The 19,790-nt window shown below is 39.1% G+C and overlaps 1 protein-coding gene across 5 annotated transcripts in view; it reads right to left on the bottom strand.

The window, feature by feature from the left end:
• Positions 1-3,697: 3,697 nt before the first annotated feature.
• Positions 3,698-19,790, bottom strand: part of PCGF5 (polycomb group ring finger 5) — a 120,997-nt gene continuing 104,904 nt past the window's right edge. For 3 of the 5 annotated variants that reach the window (XM_028511748.2, XM_036026986.1, XM_028511749.1), the window contains exons 9-10: positions 13,608-13,667; positions 3,698-9,570 (exon numbers count right to left, since the gene is read on the bottom strand). In XM_028511748.2, the coding sequence (XP_028367549.1) occupies positions 9,523-9,570; positions 13,608-13,667 (108 nt within the window). In that variant the 3' untranslated portion in view covers positions 3,698-9,522. The remainder of the gene's footprint in view (positions 9,571-13,607; positions 13,668-19,790) is intronic. The other 2 variants (XM_028511750.2, XM_028511751.2) reach the window with 1 other exon arrangement.

Genomic DNA, 19,790 nt, shown 5'->3' with positions numbered 1-19,790 from the left:
TTCAGGTTGCTCGGTGGGCTGCCGATCTCATTTTCAAGGGAATGCTGCAGGGATAAGGAGGGAGGATTTATGGAAGATTTCTGTGGAGTGAGCTGGGCTGTGCACACCATTCCTCAGGACAGAGGGGTGGAGGCACTGTCCTCTCCACCAAGTCCAGTGGGACTGGTGCTCCCACAACACACGGGGAGAGCTTGGTGTGTGTTACTGTGGCTATGGGGACACTGGGCGTGTGCATGCACACACCCAGAGGAATCTAAAGGCCAGAGGCGGTGCCTGAGCCCCAGGCATCAGGCCAGCAGTGGGAGAGAGCCCCTACCAGGTGGTCAGGAAACAGATTTGTCTTTGATGGGGGTCACTGTGGCATGACTCTTGGGGGCCCTACAGGGCACCTGCAGCATCTGCCAGGAGCCACTTGGAAGGAATCCTGCCCAAGAGACGGCAGCCTGTGGGGAGAGAAAACCCCTGTAGTAAGAGGCTGTGGGCTGTACACTGGAACAGCAGGTGAGGGGCACCAGGAACAGCCCACCGACATAGAGGCACAGCCCCTGCAAGTGAGTGGAGGCCTCCGCCTTGCTGGGGGCCTGTAGACCTGCCCCGCTGCACTCGGCTTCCCCTCCTCCCCCACCTCCTACCCAGACCAAGTGGGGGAGGAGAGGGAGGATGGCTTTCCCTCTATTTTGGGAAGGAAGGTGACCCTTTATCAGGCCCTAGTTGGAGCAGGGGAGAAGTGTAGCCCTGCAATGAACATTGAAATGTTGATTAATATACTGAACTTTCCAGTTTTTAAGTTGATACTGTGAAAAAGTCCCAGGAATGCTGACATTTTTATCCAGTGGAAGGAGACTATGAGAGGCACAAATTAAACAAGTAGGTGTTTTAATTGCATCTCATGAGTTCTGCTAGTTCAGTGTCACATTTACGGTAGGGTCTCATTCACCGCGGAGGAGAGACTCTGTAATGCACCCACCCTTAGTTAAACAGGTGGAGCCCAAGCCTGTTTGGCTCCAGCACCTGCGGTAGGACAGGGCTGTATAAAGGGCTCTGGGGAAAGAGCAGATGGGACCACCTCAGAGTAGGTGCTACTGGCTAGGCCTCAAGGGAAGTGTAGCGGCCTCTCCAGTGAGCTGGGGCTCCAACCAGCAGGGCAGCAGGTTCTGTGGGGAGCCCTGCTTAGCAGGCCCTGGACGGGACTGGTAGAAGCGGCTTTTCAGGGTCCTTTCTCCCACCCAGTCCTAACGACCCCACTTCCATCCCTCTGCCCGGCCACCCCCAGGCTTCCTAAGGAAGTGGTGGGTGTTGGTGTGGCTGCTTCTCTCCAGTTCCAAGGCTTCTTCCCACCTTCCAGTCTGGACTCCCCACCCCCATTGAGGCTTCCCCTATGACCTAAAAACTGAGGTCACATGGAATGCAGGCACATTGTGGCTGCGGTGGGGAGCATTTGTGCGAAGGAACCCACTTTTCTCCATGACTGCTTCTGTCCGTCTTGAGTACTGGAGACCCTGGTCTGGGACCTTGTGTTTTTTCTTACCTGGATTACTGCTGTTGGCTTTCAACCTGTTCCCATTTCCAGTCTAGGCCCCGTCCCTTTACAGTATGTTTGTTCTCCACAAAGCTCCCAGAGAGCTTTGAAAAATAATAAGATGATGTCAGTCCTGATTCCAGTCCTTCGATTGGGCCCAGAATAAAATACAACCTTGTAAATAGGTTCTAAAAGTGCCTACGAACTGGGCCCCTGGTGTCCCCTCCAGAATCCTGTTGCATCGCTCTGGTCACCGCCCCGCCCCACCGGGGCTCTCTGTGGGTGGCTGGGCTACTTGCAGCTCAAACTGTTCTTTGTCATGGCTCTTTCCACGGCTACTGGCCTGACTCGTTCCAGCTACTCTTTCATCTCTCTGCTTAAATGTCATTTCCTCAGAAAGGTTTGGACCTACGATTCTGTCTCGTAGAATTTATTTTCTTCAGAACCCTTGCTGTTCTTCATATTATGTATTTGTTGTATGTTTCATGTTCAGTCCTTCTCCATCCTGGAAGCTCCACGGACATAAGGGTGGGGTGTGTGCCTCACCCACTGCATCCCCAGGGCCTACCACAGCGCCTGGTGTACAGTGGGTGCTCAGAACAGTGTGTCGGCCACAGCAGTGCCATGCATGCTGTGCTACCTTAGGCCCACACTGGCTGCCGAGTGTTTATCTTCCATGCAATCCAGCCCACAGGGGCCAGGAGGGCCTTAGCAGTCTTCTCTGGAGCTCGAAGCTGAAGGGGGAGGCAGTGCCCCTGAGGACAGAATCGCCCTTGGAAAAAGAAGGGACTGTGTTGGGACCCGGCTACCTCTTGGTGATGGTAAGTTATTTAGACTCACTTTTACATCACTGAAATTGGGCTAAGAATGCCCCATAGGTGCATTCTGATGATTAAATGGGTGTGGGGGAAGGGAAGCATCTTGTAAAAGTGCCTACTGTGTGCTAGACCCTGTGCTGGGTCGTTTCTGCACTAGCACATTCAGTGGGAATGAGTTTTATGAGCTACCATGTGAGTGGAATTGCTCTAGGAAAGCAAAGCTGGAATTATTTGACAGTATTTTAGCTCACAGCAAACCAGCATAATGCATAATTACTTGGGCTGCAGTGCATAGAGGTGGAAACAAGCATGCCGTCCTCTGCTGTTCCTGCCCGCGTTGCTCTGGGCACTTCCTGTGGCATCTCACTCCTCCACACACCTGTGGGTAAGCTGTTACTGTTCATGCTCCACCAGTGAGGAAACGGACTCAGCCAGGTTAATTGCCCATTACACAGCAGAACGACCTGCCCTTGAACCCAGGTCTGTGGGACACCCCATGGCTGTTAGAAACTCAGTAATGTCCTCCCAAATTCATATGCAGAACCCGTAACTCCCCTGTAATAAGAATGTGACCTGAATTGAGATACAGCCTTCAAATGAGGTCATGAGGGTGGGGCCCTAATCCAATGTGATGGATGTGATTTTGAGAAGGGGTATGACACCAGGAGACTTGTTAGAGACAATCGCCAGCGTTGCCTCTGCTTCCTGAAATCTGGATTCTTTCACTAGTTCCATGGGTGCCAGTCACTATGCAAATGTGTCATGTGAAGGCGGAGATATGCCACACTGTCAATATCCCTCTGGAAGCTCACCATCTAATGGGAAGACCAACAAACATCAATTACTGTGGTTGCAATAAGAGTGCCAAGTGTTACCGCAAAGGGAGAAAGCCTGGTCAAGTTGGCACCGCTAGTATGAGACAAAGCTTCAGGCATCTAAGGGACAACAGGCAGAGAAATGAATCCCGGCAACCCTCCTGACTTGGAAGTCTTACTTTAGCCTGCCTAGAATTCCAGAGGCAAGTATGCAGGAAGGGACTGCCAAAAACAAAGTTGCTATGTAACTGGCTGAAGAAAGTGGTCTTGCAGTCCTCTTGGGCCTTTCTCGGACCCCCGGTCACATCTGGGGGGTTATTTGGATGTGACGGATCTAACAAAGCAAGAACCTGCTCTGCAGCGGGTGTGCGAGCGCACAAAGTGCCACATGAGGGCCCTGCCATCCCACATGGCTCAAACACTTTAGAAAATGTTTATAATCTCAAAACTCAAATTTCAGTGAAACTGGCTACAGTGATGCCTAATGGGGGATACTTTTAAATGGAAGTTACAGTCTACAACCATTAAGGATGACAGACAATAAATTATGCAATCAATTTTTTAATAACAAAGATACTATTTTTAACATGGTCAAGGATACTTGGCTACGTCCAGATTTTAAAAACAGAAGTTCTCTAGCCCCACAGCGCGACCACACAGCTTGTACAGGACACTCCAGAGACCAACAGAAAGTACATCTGAGCACAAAAATAAAAAATATTTAAAGAGAATCTCTAAGCAGCATTTTATTTCTGCAAAACAGACATATATCTTGTACTGATTAAATATCTACAAGTGCTTTTCCTTTACAAAAATACATATATTCTTAATAGACTAAGTCATTAACAATGACCTGGTAATCTTTCACTTCAATTTGAATGATTTATAAGCGAAATCTTACAACCACAAAAAGGTTTTTATTTGTATTAAGATGTTACCACTTTTGACAAAAAAAAAGCTTAAAATATTTTATATTTCAAAGGAAAACCAGCAACACAACTGTACAGTATATTCTATGATGGTTCTGTGTGACGTGAGGGCCACTGTTAAAACTGGTGCTCACTGCTGTGTTGCTCGATGCAGGAACGAGCAGACACTGGTGCCCCTCACAGGCTCTTGTCTTAACCACAGCTTCATAAGGACACTTAGGCCCCATCCCCATTCTAAAAAATACAGCAAAAGAAAACTGACCCCACACACTATCAGCCTGATCCCATCACATTGCTAACGTGTAGAACTCCTGCTCCAGTGGACCGACGAGAAGTCTGTGGATAAATAATCTGTTTGCTGTCTCTACGAGGCCCAGAAACACTTCGTCTGCATTTGTACCAGGTTAGTTTCTTACCCATGAAGCTCTGAAGGATGGAAGGAAACTAGACCCAGTGTTAACGTATCAGTCTCACTTGACTCTAGGTTTAAAGGTAGTTGAAATTAAAAAGCATTCCTGAACAATGTCTCAGTGTTGGATCCTAGAAAAAGGGGCATTAACAGGTATACAGACACATTTTAATAAGCATTTAAAATTAAATTTTTTAATTTCATAACTTTCTAAAATGGAAGTGCTCAAGCATTTTCATTGTTTGAAAGCATAGTAAGAATAGCAAATAAACATACTATTTGTGAAAACTATGTTACATTAGGAAGAGAATCACTTTTAAATTACTGGGAAAATGTCATTGTGGTAAGAAAAAAAAACCTGTGAAAACCTTGTAATATATATTTAAGTGCATTTTAATGAACTTTTTCTGATGTTTTTCCATCAAAATATTACTGAACTAGATATATCAAGTAAATCCAGAATTGGTTGGTTATGTTGTGCTTTCAAGGGTTTCAGTCTCTGGTATATTTAATATTCTTAATCATTAATAAGCCAGATGTAGCAGACATGTTCCTTATTGTAGAGAGATACATCTTAAAATAACAATAGCATTTCATGTTTTTGTGTTTCTAATCCAGAAAACTAAAGTTACGGCAAACTCATTCATTTTTGCAATTCTCCTACAACCACTATCTTAATGTGTAAAGCTTATTTAGCCTGCTAGAAAATGCCTTATGATAAACCACAGCATGTAACAGAGTCCACCCATTTTTATACTGAGGAGGTTAACGCAGTGGTCTATCAGAACGAGGTTTATCTTTAAGGTGGCCCATGGCATGACTCCCAAGGAGAATGGTGTAAGGAGAGTATCCAATCAGATGTACAGATGCTCTGGATCTGAGACCCATTTTGCCAAATTTGGCTGTGTGCTTGAATTCTAGTAACAATAATTACCAAAGAACAGGGCAGACACTTAAAACAGGCCTTTATGAAAATTCTGCTTTTGAATAAAAGAAAAGCATTTATGTGAGTCCAACAGAATGTAGTATTTTCTATACAAATGAGCATGGGAGCACTCTTAGCAAAGTCTGTCTTTAATAAAATGTCTCATATTATTAAGAACCTAGGAACGAATTACATGTAATGTTTGTTTCTACTGCCTCCATGGAATAAGTAAGAAGCTCCTCAAATTAGAATTTAAAATCTGCATTTCAATTTTCTTTTCAAAGTATGTCCTTCTCCCACTTTTCATCCAGAGAAAGGCCATTTGCTGTGTTTATCTCCTTCTCACCTTTGAGATTTCCTAAGATCTGTCAAATAGTGCTGGGAAAAAAAGACACATATGTGGAAAAAAGTATGCTCTGCTAATTATAAGAAAAACCTGCATTTGATTCATCTCACCATGAAAATTAATTTTAAAGCCTTTCTTTGGCGATAACTTAGCAATTACTCAAGGTTATTGCCTAATGTAAAACTAAATTGCAATCTAAAAATTTCCAGCCTCCAAAACTGTTAAGACCGTCTCTCCAACATGGTTATTAATTAGCAGTAAAATGTCTTTGGTGATATGTATTTCCTCATGAAAATCGTTTAAAAAGTGATTAACTTACAAGTGCCTATTTAGGTATGAAATCATTCATAGGAGACAGGTACAGATAACTCAAAATGTGTGCAGTAAATCCAAAACAGAAATGCACAGCTGCAATGAGGCACTTTCTCTTAAATATTTCAATAAAGCTAAACAGTTTATAATATTATGTAACGCACTTTTTTCTCTTACGGAATCATTTAAATTTAGATTACATTTGAGTATAAGATAGTTGAGCAAACTCATTACATTTATAAAATGTGGCATATTAGTATGGGACAGATTTTCAATGAATAATGAAATAATATACTTTTTCTAAAAGTAGAAAGAAGACATCACCCAAGACAGCTGTAACCCAGAGAGAATGGGCTAATATTACCCCATCAATGAGCCTTTTAGTTTCATTTGTACTTCTTGAAAGCATTTTGTTAATCTAGAGAAAAGGCCATATTCTGATTTTTCTATTAACTGATGCGATTTACTTCAGTTAAAGTGATGTCTGTAAATAACAGGCCTTTGATGTCCAAGGTTCCTTGACCCTTTAACTAATATATCTAAGGCAGAGAAAACAGATTACAAAAATCTTTTATGGAAGTAAAGTTCTTTCAGTGTCTTACATCTAAGAAGCAACACATTAAACAAAAATGTAAGTTTTATTTCTTCTCCAATTTTGCAGATTTAGATTATTATTCCTATAGGTTATTTATATAAAGAGTATTTTACTAGCACCCTAAGTTTATAAAACTAACCACAAAAGTTGTCTGTATATTTTTTCTATACCTGGTTTCTTGCAAATTCCATAACCTAACTTAGGGAATATTTAGCTGGAAATTTAGTGTATTACTAGATATGAAAGAGGTCCCATACTTAGAAAATCATAGTTGAATGTATCAAAAGAGGTCAGCTGAAGAAGTCTGTGGTTCCAGCAGCAATACCGTACTACTCAGGACCACCATAAAATGTGTACCTTCCCCCAAATGACAAATGATGTCCTTTATGTCAGGTTTTTTCACATGTTTTGGCACATATTCCACTGCATCTCAGTAAAAATGTTAATGCACTAAACTATTCTAAATTCCGTAATTGCTTCCTACACACAGGGTCTGGCAGAAGTAGGGCCTGCTTGAGTGTGGTCAGTAGGTAATAACAGGAGTGTAATAATTTATAGTTTTAATCTGAATGTTTCACCTAAAATGTCACATGGTATGCTTGAATGTGATATTGTTATGTAATAGAATCACATGCTTATGATTTTTTAATAAAAGATTTTGTAATAAAAAAGGGGCATTATTTGTGCCAGACCCTGTATTTCCTTGGAAAATAGTGAAATTACATATGATGAAGCAACGGGATAAATTTAAAGAGACTGTATATGTAAAATTCACTTAAGGTTGTATGTTTTGGCCAGGGACCCAAAAACATTCAAGTCTCATTAGTGGCTTTAAAAATGCACTCTCAATGCATTTTGCATTAAGTCAATTAAAGTTAACTTCCATATGTAAAATATTACTTCAATCACTGATCTAGATGTCACAAATTTATAATAAATTTTAAAATTTCTTAGGCATGTAGGGAATTAGATTTCACAGGATAAAATAATTTCTGTAGCTAAAGAGTAAATTTAGTTTTTGGCTGAGTGTGACCATAATGGTCTATTCTAACCATTTTTGAAGATTTTGAATAAAAAAATCTGCCTTTTAAACTCTGCTTGTGAGCCCTTCCAAACACACACAATGAAATTGCCGTAACCTTTTTCATATAAGCCAGAACAAAAACAACAGAAAATTTAATGTAGACTTTTTGACTTGAAACAAAGATATGTGGAAAAGAGAATTATGGTATTTCAGCCTTTTATACTGTGAAATGCATCAAGATTTAGCTGTATTTTGTATGTGTTTCTTAGCGTTGTACAATGTTTTATTTCTAAGGAGCATTTTGAGTCAGAAGGCATTAATTTGTGATACATTTTACTGGAAAATGTAGCACATCCACCAGGTATACAGTATAAAAACTATGTGTGTAACACACAGGTTGTGCTCATGTCAGATTTCTAAAATATTTTTCCTACTTTTCAAGATTTTTCCTAAGTTTCAGAGGTTAACTTGTTTTGAAGCAATTAATAAAAACAATTTCCAAAGAAGTTTTTTGAAAACAACTATAAATTTTAAAACATTTAAAATGAAGCTCTTCATATAAGTTAAGGTAACAAGACTTTCTCTGACTTGCACAATAACCTCAAAATGAATGGAAGACTTAACAAAACTGCAAAATCAAGGACATCATCACAGCTCTGACCTTAATGAACTTATGTATAAAACAGTAATCCCATTTCCCCCGATTGCTACAGGATCTAAAATGAAATATCCTCAGACTATTACTTTTGGTTAGCATATTTACTACACTGCATTTATTCTATTGTATGCAAATGTTTTGGAAATGTGATAGGTAACTAACAGTTTTAATCTACAATTGCTTTGAGACTTTTGAGATCCATAAAATAGCTAATGTTATCTGCTCTAAAGATCCTAATATTTAAAATCATCCTAACCCTCTGCATGCCACAGTGACACATACCTAAGGCCAAAGGAAAAAGAGCAACACTGTACTCATTAAATGAGAGCAACGGTATAGAGACGCATCCGTAAAATGAGCTACTCAGTGACGGCTCGTGAAGCAGCACCCTCTAGTCATAAGGCATTATGAAAGGAGACTGACCTTACTTACACATTAACTTCCTTAGAAGTCAATGTGATCAGCTGCCAACATTCTGAATGATTGTGAATCGAACTTCAGTTCTCCAAGAATCACATACATTTTCAATCTGGAGGGCTAACATGCCCTCTCCTTGTGCAATTGATAGACTACACTGACAGATGATTTAAAATGCCTACAATTACAATGCGCTCAAAGAATAAGTGGAATTCTTCCCCAAAGATGAACTATTTTGCAAACAAAAATCTTACTGAGAACAGGACAGTGGCTCAGAAACCACTTTTCTAAATATATTTCCCATACAAAATAATTTCAAGATATAATAATTACTAGTTTTTTGTACAATACACTATTTAAACAAGAATTAATGAAATAGTATATGAAAACTGCAACACCACAAAGATTAAGCCGTATTACTAGTGTAACCAAACATCAGAACAGTCTTGGAACAGGCAAGCAGAACACTCCGAGGGCTGCATCGTGGCGCACATCTCACTGACACCGACCGGGACTTGCACACGGGGAGACGGCACAAATAACTTATGCAGGTGGTTCAGTAGCAGAATGGCACTTGGTTTGCTCGTAAGAGAAATAACATAAATGTGACGGACAATTCAGAGACAGACAATGGCCTTATTTGCATGCTGAAAGTCTGGTTGTGTCCCTCTAGTCCACACACCATTCGCTGTGCAATCTGTCCAGAGTAAACAAATAGTGCAGGATTCATCTCAGTGGGATCTAGGCCCCTTGGTTTAACCAAAATCAATTCTTGGTCGATACTGCAATACCATGGGATATGACTATAAAATAAAAAGAGATGATGAATAAGACTGTGTTTATAAAAAACAATATAGATTATATACAAAAGATTTTAAGAATGAGGGGTTATAATTTCCAATATTTGCTGATACTAGTGATTACAACAAGGTGACGTTAAAACTATATATTTTTAATTAAATTTATTGGGGCAACATTGGTTAATAACGTGTAAATTTCAGGTGTACAACATTATAATTCACTACCATATACTCTCTTGCGTGCTCACCTCTCAAAGTCTGTAGTTTCCCTCCATTACCGTATATTTGACCCCATTTGCCCAATTTGCTCTCCCCCACCTCACTTCCCCTCTGGTAACCCCCATTCTGTTATATCTATGAAAACTCTGTAATTTTTAATTGCCATTGTTTTTCTAGAATCAGTAAAGTTTTCCATAGTATACAACAAAGGCCAAGTTCGAAGGCCTCGAGAGGTCACACTGGTTGCACAGGTGAAGACTACTAACATAACACCGAGGGAGAGGCAGGGCCTGTGGAGGACTGAAAGCTGTAACGCCCTCCTTAATGGTGTTCGGTCATCAACCTCGTGGGGCTGAACAAGGCGAGTCTGTAGGCTGCATTCCAACAGAGCTGGGGTTCCTGAGAGCCCGCTGAGTCACAAATTAACAGACGCCTCCCTCTATGAATCTATTTCTTTTTAGTCAGTTTTGACACTTGTTTTCTTTTTAGAAAAACAAGTAGCTAATCTGTTACATAAACATTTAGGTTTACTGCCTCCTTTCAATAATCAGTTGATACTATTACATATTTAGATTTGATTCTTATATACCTGAATGGTTCATATTGTCCTTCTATGTAAAAAAAAAAAGTCACACATCAACATATGGCACTAGAGAGGAAACAGCTGCCTGTAGACAAATGGTATATGCTCTACTGCTACTTCTGGGTCTGCTTTTACCCTCTGTTTTACCACATGTATAGAGCCCAAGTCAGAAAGGGTCTGGAGTGCCAATTGTCTTCCTTTTCTTAAAGCTGCAGATTCCTCCTTTTAAAATGAAATTTTGAGGAGCTACTTTTATGAAACCAAGAAAGGACTGAAATGGCCATGGATTGTTTCTCCTTCATCTCAGTGTGGGTGAATGTAAAAATCCAGGACAGAGAACCATTTTTTTTCGTATGAATGAAAAAGATAGTCTGAGATTCTGCAATCTTGAAAATGACCATTTCATTACTTATCATAACTAGGTTACAAACTGAGAAAACTCAGTGTTGGAATCTCTTACCATTCAGCCCAGGATGGGACTGGAGGGTGGGAATGAGAATTCCTAGGATTGGTTCCTCCCAGATGAAGAAACGAGGTTGACCCACTACCAGTTTTCTAGGGGCTGGAGTAAAAGTCACAGTCTCTCAGGGTTTCCATGCTTTAAATTGATTTTGGTATAAATTTTGATTGCTTGGTTTTATTTTAAACTTTATTTTGTTCTCCCTGAATCAGAGTAGCTGGGAGTGGGGCACAGAAATCTACATTTTATAAAACTCCCTGGGTTTCCTGAAGCTCAGCCAGATTTGGGGACTGCAACCCAGACATCCAACACTGACTTCACTGCTTCCCATCCTACCAGAGGCCAGCCCACAGCCTGCCCTTCGTCAATAATCTACCTTTGTTTTCCACTCCTGATTGCTAAATCTGCACACTTTCTGCAAATAGTTAAGTCATTTGTTCCAGAGATTGTTCAAAATATATAGAAAATTCCATCACTGATTTTACCAGCATGAAGGTAGAGAGGGAATGGCTTGGTTAAGTGCTTCAGGTTTTCTCAGTTTTGGACCAAAGATGGTTTTGATTGTCCCTCCAAGTAACCGTGTGTGTGTTTGTTCTATGGCAACATATGAAGCTTAATACTTTTATTGAAATGTGTCATAGTACTGGAAATTAAGATGAACTTCAAGTTCTATTTGCATTTCAGTTTGCTTTCTGACATAAGGAAACACGGCACTTCACTCCTCCTGGGGTGGGGAAGTGACCGCACTGACTGAACCTCCACTTCGTAGAGCTGCTGCTAGGCCTCGGTCTCATGAGGTTCTACAATAAAGAATAGATACTTCTGAAGTATATATTTCAAATGGGATGTTAGAAAATCCTAAAATTAACATTGGCGTACTGTTTTTCTTAAAAAAAAAAACAGGTTATTTATTATAAAACTAACTTGGCTTTAATGTAGATTTGGAGAACACAGAAAAGCAAACACACACAAAAGTAAAATCATTTAAATGACACCATCCAAAGATAACTATCATCATCATTTTAGTTTATATCCTTCTAATCTTTTTATCTATGTACTTACTTGTCTCTCAAAACTGCAATCATGCTACACATATTGTTTGGTAAATAATTTCGTCCATTTAAAAATAAATTTATTTCTGTACTACTTAATATGATTATTTTTAAAGGCTATGCATACTGCCTTTACATAAGTGAATTATAAGTTATCAAAGAAATCTCTTTTGCTGTATTTTTCACTTTATGCTTCCCCCCCTTTTTTGGCTATTACAAATTAATTTTGACCCAAGGATCTATACAGTCTAGTCCCTGCAACCCTGCTTACCCACCACTCCCAGACTGGTTCCTATAAGTGGAACTGCTGGTTCAAACAGCATACACATTTTAAAAGCCTTCTTGCTAAATACTCTCACACAAGAAAGCGGACTCCAAGAAAATTGTTCTATTTTTACATTTCCAAAAGAAGCAAGGATGCCTCAGCACAGTGTTATTAAGAACTCAACTTTCGAAAAGTATATTTATAGTGTTTAGAATAAAAAACCAAGGTATTTCCCCTAGTCCCCCGAATTTTGAATGCAGTTTTAAGATGTGTAAATTCAAGGGTATGACCATGAAGTACGAATTATTTCTTTTTTCCTGTTCTTTAAAAAACCTTTTCAATTACAATTTACATTCAATATTATATTCATTTCAGGAGTACAGCATAGTGGTTAGACAGTCACATACTTTACAAGGTGTTCCCCTGGTATTTCCAGTAGACACCTGGCACCGTACATACAGTTATTACAATATTATTATTGACTATATGCCCTACGCTGTACTTTATATCCTTGTGACTGTTCTGTAACTACCAATTTATACTTCCCAATCCCTTCACCTCTTTCACCCAATCCCCTAAACCCCCTGACCTCTGGCAATCACCAATTCGGTCTCTCTGTCTATAAGTCTATTTCTCTTTTGTTTGTTTACATTGGTCTTTAGATTCTACACATGTCTGAGATCATATGGTTTTGCCTTTTTCTGACTGACTTATGCACTGAGCATAATACCCTCTAGGTCTATCCATGCTGTTGCAAATGGTAATATTTTGTTCTTTTCTTATGGCTGAGTAATATTCCAAACAATAAGGATTTTAAAGAAGTGCTATGATTCATCCATAGATTTAAAGAAATCCTATGGTTCATCCACAGATCATCTATGGACAGTAATTCTTACTATACTACCCTTAGTCCCTTCTGTTTTCCAAATTTTTAATATGTATTTTTATGAGATAAACTTTCCTCAGATGCATGTTCAAGTTTTCTTGGTGCATTATCAAGCTTGGTCACCATCGTTCTGTATTAAAAGCAGTAACTCAGTGAAGTCCTTAGGGCAGGCCCTAGTAAGCAAGTTCGTAATTACACTTAGCTGCTGCCATTTTTCAGCTTCACCTCATCTTTCATCTTGTGGGTAAATAGTTCATTTTTAAAAATAACACACGAAGTATTTAGCATGGAGCAGAGAGTTCTCAAGGGATAAAACTGGTAATTATTAAAAATTCCTAACTCATAAACTATGGCCTTAACATTTATAATTTCATTTTTAGGTTAGTAAAATTAAATAGCTATTTCAAGAGCACTAAAATAATGGAAACCTTTGGAGACTTAATTTGAAAAGAAGTTTTATAGCTCAGGTGTTTGTTTCCCAGAGTCACACGTCTTAGGCACCTGAGTGTGGGGTGGAAGCAGTCCCCTTGGGGCAGTGTCCTGGGGCCGCATGTACAGTCGTGAGTGCCTCTTACCTGATACAAAGGGCCATCCTGAGGGCAGACTTGCGAAGCTGAGCAGTTCAGACACCGAAACTGCGGAGGAGATGAACTCATCAGATAAGAGGCATCCACAACTGGATACATATTTAAAACTGATAATTTAAAATATTTTAACGTCAAACATGAGTCAACATGATTAATTTTAAGTAAACACTTTCCAAAATATGGTAGTTGCTTTTTTAAAAGTTGATTTTAAGAACTTAGTGACTGGTAAAATTTAGCTTGATGTAATTTTGGTATCTAAGTAAGAGTTTTGCTAATATTCTGCAAATATTTTACCAAAATGGTAGCCCATCCTTTCCATTTTCTCTTCAATACTAATTCCTAGGAAAACCCTCGCCTCTCCTGTCCAGGAGGGTTACCCTCTTTCCTCTGTCCCTTCCTGTGAGTAATCTGGTCTGGATCTCCTCTTCAACTGCCTCCTGAAAGTATCCCTGTTTAAGGCTAGCAGCACTCTGACAGGGACATGCAATCTGCCTCCACCTGTAAGGGATCCAGTTTCTGTTTTAGATTCTGTTCTTCACATTGATCAGATTAGATACTTAGTCTCCATTATATTTTAATAGTATCATATTGTGAGCTCCTTGAATCTATAATTTATCTACACTCGCAATCTTAAGAGTTAAGGCCCAGAACTAGTTGGCATACAGCAGCACTGAAAAATGTTTTATGAGTAAATCAATGAATGAACATATTTTAAAACTATTGAGTAAATTCATTTGTAAACTAACTCTTAGCAGTTTAACCAGTCATATTAAAAAATCATTCCCAAATATTGATTTCTCAGTATTATGCTAAACATAATATTCAACATTATGCTAACATAACTATGCATATGTGAATTCAACATTGCCTATATCTTCCAAATGGAAAAAAATACATAAAATGGAAGGTGTAAATTAACCAGGATAAATCCAATATCCCAGAGCAGCTTTTAAAAAGATATAGTTTGAAAGAATACTTAAGTAAGCAATAATTAAAACAAATATATTGGCAGCCTTTTAAAGAAAATTTTAGAAATTTTCCATTTCCCCAAAGATGTCAGCAGTTTTCCCTCCAAAAGTTAGTCCCTGCATTATTGTGCAGGGCTCATCGACATGCCATAAAACACAGCACTACTCTCCTTGGCAACCTTCCCCTCTCTCTCTGAAGAGTCCGAGCACTCCGTCTCTCAAACTTGGTCTAACTGTGCAAGTCCCAAATAGCATGTAATGAGTGTAAAGAGTTAAGGTGGAAAGAGACACTTACACTGTTTTTCCCCCACTGATCTCTTTGATATCAATCAAGATAGATGTTTGCTTTTCCTAAAACTGCTTGATCATTTGAATAAAGCAAAGCGAGACAAACATGGCGCAGTCACTTTAGATATGGACTGGCAGGGCTGCTGGAAGATACAACTGGCCAGGACCACCTGGAAAAGAGGGGCTGTACCAAGAGTGGGTAATGAACCTACCCAAGAAGAGGTGAGCAGGAAGAACGTGAGTTCATGATGAAAACTAAGGCTTGAACAGAGATATTAACAGTAAGCTCTTGGATAAGACTGTGAGAGGAATTATAATAATAAAAGCTAACATGCATAAGCTATTAATAACACATTATGCCAGGCAACACTGCTAAGTGCTTTGGAATATCTCATTAATTCTTACTAAAATTTTTCAAGATAGCTAGTGTTTACTAAATTTTAAGGATCAAAAAACTGAGTCAACAACTAGAAAGCAGGGCACAGGTGGGAGGAAAATAGCTGCAACATACATAACAAAAGATTAACATCCAGAATACATAAGGAGCTCCTAGAAGTCAGTAAGAGACAAACATTACATGTAAAACATAACACGGCAATGGATATAAAAAGAAACCTCTCAGAAGAAATATAAAACTGGTAATATCAGTATTGGTGAGGATATCAGAAAATGGGCACTATTTTATACATTACTGGTGTGATTATAAATTGCTAAAACCTTTTTAGAAGACAATCAGTACCTATCAAAATTTAAAACACACATACTTGTGTAAATCTATATTTGGAATCTAGCCAATGAGTACACTTGCACATGTGCAAAAAGATGTATGTCCTGGAATTGTATCTCACTGCCTGTAATGTCAGAAAACCAAGTGTGTTAATCAAATTATGCTACAAATAGAATGCTATCAACTCATTACATAGAATTATTTCAAAATTTACTGATTCTCTGCAAGACATTATCAAACGAGAAGTTGCAGAACAATACATATAATTCCATTTATGTTTCAAAAAATGTGATGAACGTTGCATGGATATTATAAACAGGATCCATGTTTGGTAGTTAGTCAATGAAGTCCCTTCCAAACTGAGATCTAATTCTGTAATTCTACATTCTCAATTCATAGATGTGGAAGCCACAGGGTAAGCCAGGCCATAGATAACATCTAGAAAATCCCATTACTCAAAGGATGGTCCACAGGTCAGATGCACTGGCATCCCCTGGGAAATTGTTAAAAATGCAGATTCTTGGTTCCTACCCCCAACATACTGAATCAGAATCTATTATTTTACCAAGATCCCCAGGTGATTTGTAGTCACATGGACAAGCACTGTTTCTTTTTAAAGGTGTATTTTATCCCACTAATAAGCAAAAGATGAACCAATATTAAAAAGGCAATCTTGTGGATAACAATCATGAGGCTGCCATATTGTTATGGATTGAAAAATTTCTAAGAGTAAGCTAAGATTGACCAGATATTTGATTCCTAAAGATAAAAGTCTTTTCAAAAATGCATCACAATGAAGCCAAAGATCCAGAAAGAGCAGGGGCATAAAAAGTAGGCTGTGCTGGAAGTAGAGCTGCCCAAAGGTAAAGGAGAGGCATGGTGCTGGGCTGTACAGGACTGTGTCTTGCTCTGGAGAAATGGAAGCAAAATCGATTTCCGAGATTCTTCCTAGGACCCTAAAAACAGGACAAGGTGTAGAGGTGATCTGAATATGGAGTGTCCTTGCCTGAGGCAAAAGACTCAGAGGGGCAGAGGTGGCATCCAACAAGGAACTGTCTATTCAGAGACAGAGACAGAGAAGAGGGTAGACATGTGAGGAGATACCCCACCACACTGAACAGAATAACAAACGGCAAAGATGCCAATTCTAGCCAAACAACCTAGAAATTTAATGTTAGGGCAATGGCAATCACAATCCTATTCTCAAGCTCATCTGAAAATATAAATGGGAAAAAACCAACACAATTTTTAAAAGAATTAAGAAGCAGCTTTGCCATAACATACTAAATCACAGCATCAAGTAACCTAGAAGACCCAATTGTTTGCCTTGTAAGTTAGTTTGGACTGTATTCAAATTTATCCCAAAGGAAATGGATAATTGAGAGGTTTTAGGTAGAGGTATTATATGATCAGACTTTTATAAGCTATATAATGTGCAATGCTGGTGTAGAAATAAGACCTGTTCAGAAGAACAAAATACAATGCCCAGGAATGAAACACACACACACACACACACACACGAGGGTGCACACACATCTGTGTGTCTGTGTGTATACAAATACATGCAGATACATATGCATAGATAACAGTGACATCTCAAAACAATGAGGAAAATCATAGATTATTAAGTAAATCTTATGTCTGACCAAAAAAACCCCCAACAAGGCTAGAGTCTTAGCCTTGTTGTAGGTATGTATGTGTAAATAAACAAATCTCAGTGGACTGAACTGTTTAACATCAAAATGTACTAAAAGCAAGTGAAAGAACCACAAGGTAGATATTTGTTTAGGAGAGAAACTGTCCCCAGTCCCAGGCTGAGCCAGTTAGCAATGCCAGAGGGTAAAGTACTGTGAGTTTTCAGACACCTGGCATCTCTTGCAGAGATGGGAAAGTAATGTAAATGCTAGTAGGGTTTTAATCAAGAAATGATTGTTTTATTGCTAATTTGTCCACTCATTTCAATGGTCAGAATTCATTAATTACTACTATGTTCCAATTACTACTCCAATTACTACTATGTTCCAATTAATTAATGACTCATAATTAATTGGAACAAGTGCAAAAATTTTAAATTTGTTTAACAAAATCAACTGAGAAACTGAGATTCAAATAAATGGAATAATCTTTAGAATATATTTTATATAACTATTACCTTATAAAAGAAAATTTTCATTCAATTTACTCTTCAAATATTTACTGAGTATTGAGTATTAGGCACTGCTCTCAGTGCTGAGACTCAGCAGTTAACAAATATGACCCCTGCCCTCATACTACATTTTAGTTGGAGGGCAAACAATAAACATAAACAAGAGGCATAGTACGTCAGATGGTATGAAATACTATGGAAGGCATAAAATAGAATTAAGGGGGCAGGGGTTGGAGGACTGGGTGAAAATGGTGAAGGGATTAAGCAAAGGGAAAAGAAAAACTTCATAGTCACAGGCAATATCATGGTGATTACCAAAGGAAAAGGGGGTGACGGGAGGTAGAAGAGAGTAAAGGAGGGATAAATGGTGATGGAAGGAGACATGACTTGGGGTGGTGAACACTCAATATAATATACAGATGATGTACTATAGAACTGTACACCTGAAACCTACATAATTTAATTAACCAATGTCACCCCAATAAATTCATTAAATTTATTTTTAAATAAAATACAATGTCCAGGAATGAATAAATATATATACATATAAATTTTAAAAAATATTTTATTTAAAAAACATTTATTTTTACAGAGAGGGGATGGGAGAGAGAAAGGGAGAGAAACATCAATGTGTGATTGCCTCTCATGCGCCCTGCTACTGGGGACCTGGCCCACAACCCAGGTATGTGCCCTGACTGAGAACTGAACTGGCCACTTTTGGTTCGAAGGCCAGCACTCAATCCACTGAGCCACACCTGCCTGGGCTAAAATTTTGATTTTTAAAGATTAAGAATGCCAGATTAGGAGAGGGAATTGTAATATTAAGCAAAGTGAGGAGCCTCACTGAGGTGGTGATGCAGATGCATAACTCTTGTGAGTGAAGGGGTAAAAGGAGCAAGTTAGGTGACACTTGGGGAGGCCAGAGCAAGCCTGGCCACAGTACAGAAAACACAGAGGCCAGTGAGGCCAAAGTGCAGGGAGCCAGAGGGAGAGAAAAGGGGTAAGATCAGAGAGGATTCTGGGGAAAATCATGTGGGTCTGTATCTGTGGGTCCCTGGAAGGATTTTGGCTTTTGTCTACATGCTACTGGATATTACTGTAGAGTTCAAAGCAGAGAAGTGACATGTTTTAACATGTTCTAACTGCTACATTGGAAAAAGACAGGAGTGGGAAACAGGTGGCAGCAGGAGTGGAAGTATTGAGCCCAGGTAGGAGACTTTGGTAGGAATTCAGGAGGATGGCTAATGGTGGCCTGGATCAGGGTGGTAGAGTGAAGCTGGCACAACACAATGGGATTCTGATTATCCTGTATACTGTACAGTATTATATGTATAGTGTAGAGGTCACTGTATTTGATAAAGATGGATAAAAGAAAAAAATCAGGTTTGACTTCAGGGATTTTGATTTGAGAGACTGGAAAAACGGAACTCTTAGTCTTGGAAGGATTGAATTTGTGAAGGCTACGGCAGAAACAAGTTGGAGGAGGGTAACAAACAAATACAGGCTTTTCATGCTGGAAAAAAAATAAAACAGGCTAGTACATTACTTCACTATTGCACTAAATGTAAAATGTGGTAATTTCTCTACTTATTGGTTTAATTTTTACGTGAATGGTAAATCATGATAGTGAACAGTTTTTTGAACTAACTTTTGTTAAAATATGTCTTAAACAACTAAGGACTTCAAACTACTCAGAAATGTATAATCAAAATCATAATTGTAGCAAAGGCTGATTTAATTTATAGTCTATTGATAACAATTTCAATGCATCAGTTGTTTCTCTGACCTTAAAATAACTGGCAGTGTGGGTGACCTTTGGGCAGGGAATCTTGAGAAGCACGGCGAGTGCTAACCGAGCCTTGCAGCAGACGGCTACTTACGTATCTTCAAGCTTAGGGCAAACCCATTCATAATGATGGTTTCAAGCACATACTGAAATGCCCAAAGAGCACATACTGAAAAGCCCAAAGAACTACCAAAGAAAGCTAAAATTGTACCAATACGATATTAATACTATGTGTAATATTACACTATCTAGAGCT

The sequence above is a fragment of the Phyllostomus discolor genome, chromosome 5 (assembly GCF_004126475.2).
Source record: "Phyllostomus discolor isolate MPI-MPIP mPhyDis1 chromosome 5, mPhyDis1.pri.v3, whole genome shotgun sequence".
Classification (NCBI taxonomy): domain Eukaryota; kingdom Metazoa; phylum Chordata; class Mammalia; order Chiroptera; family Phyllostomidae; genus Phyllostomus; species Phyllostomus discolor.
This window is presented reverse-complemented; position numbering and strand designations above follow the sequence as displayed.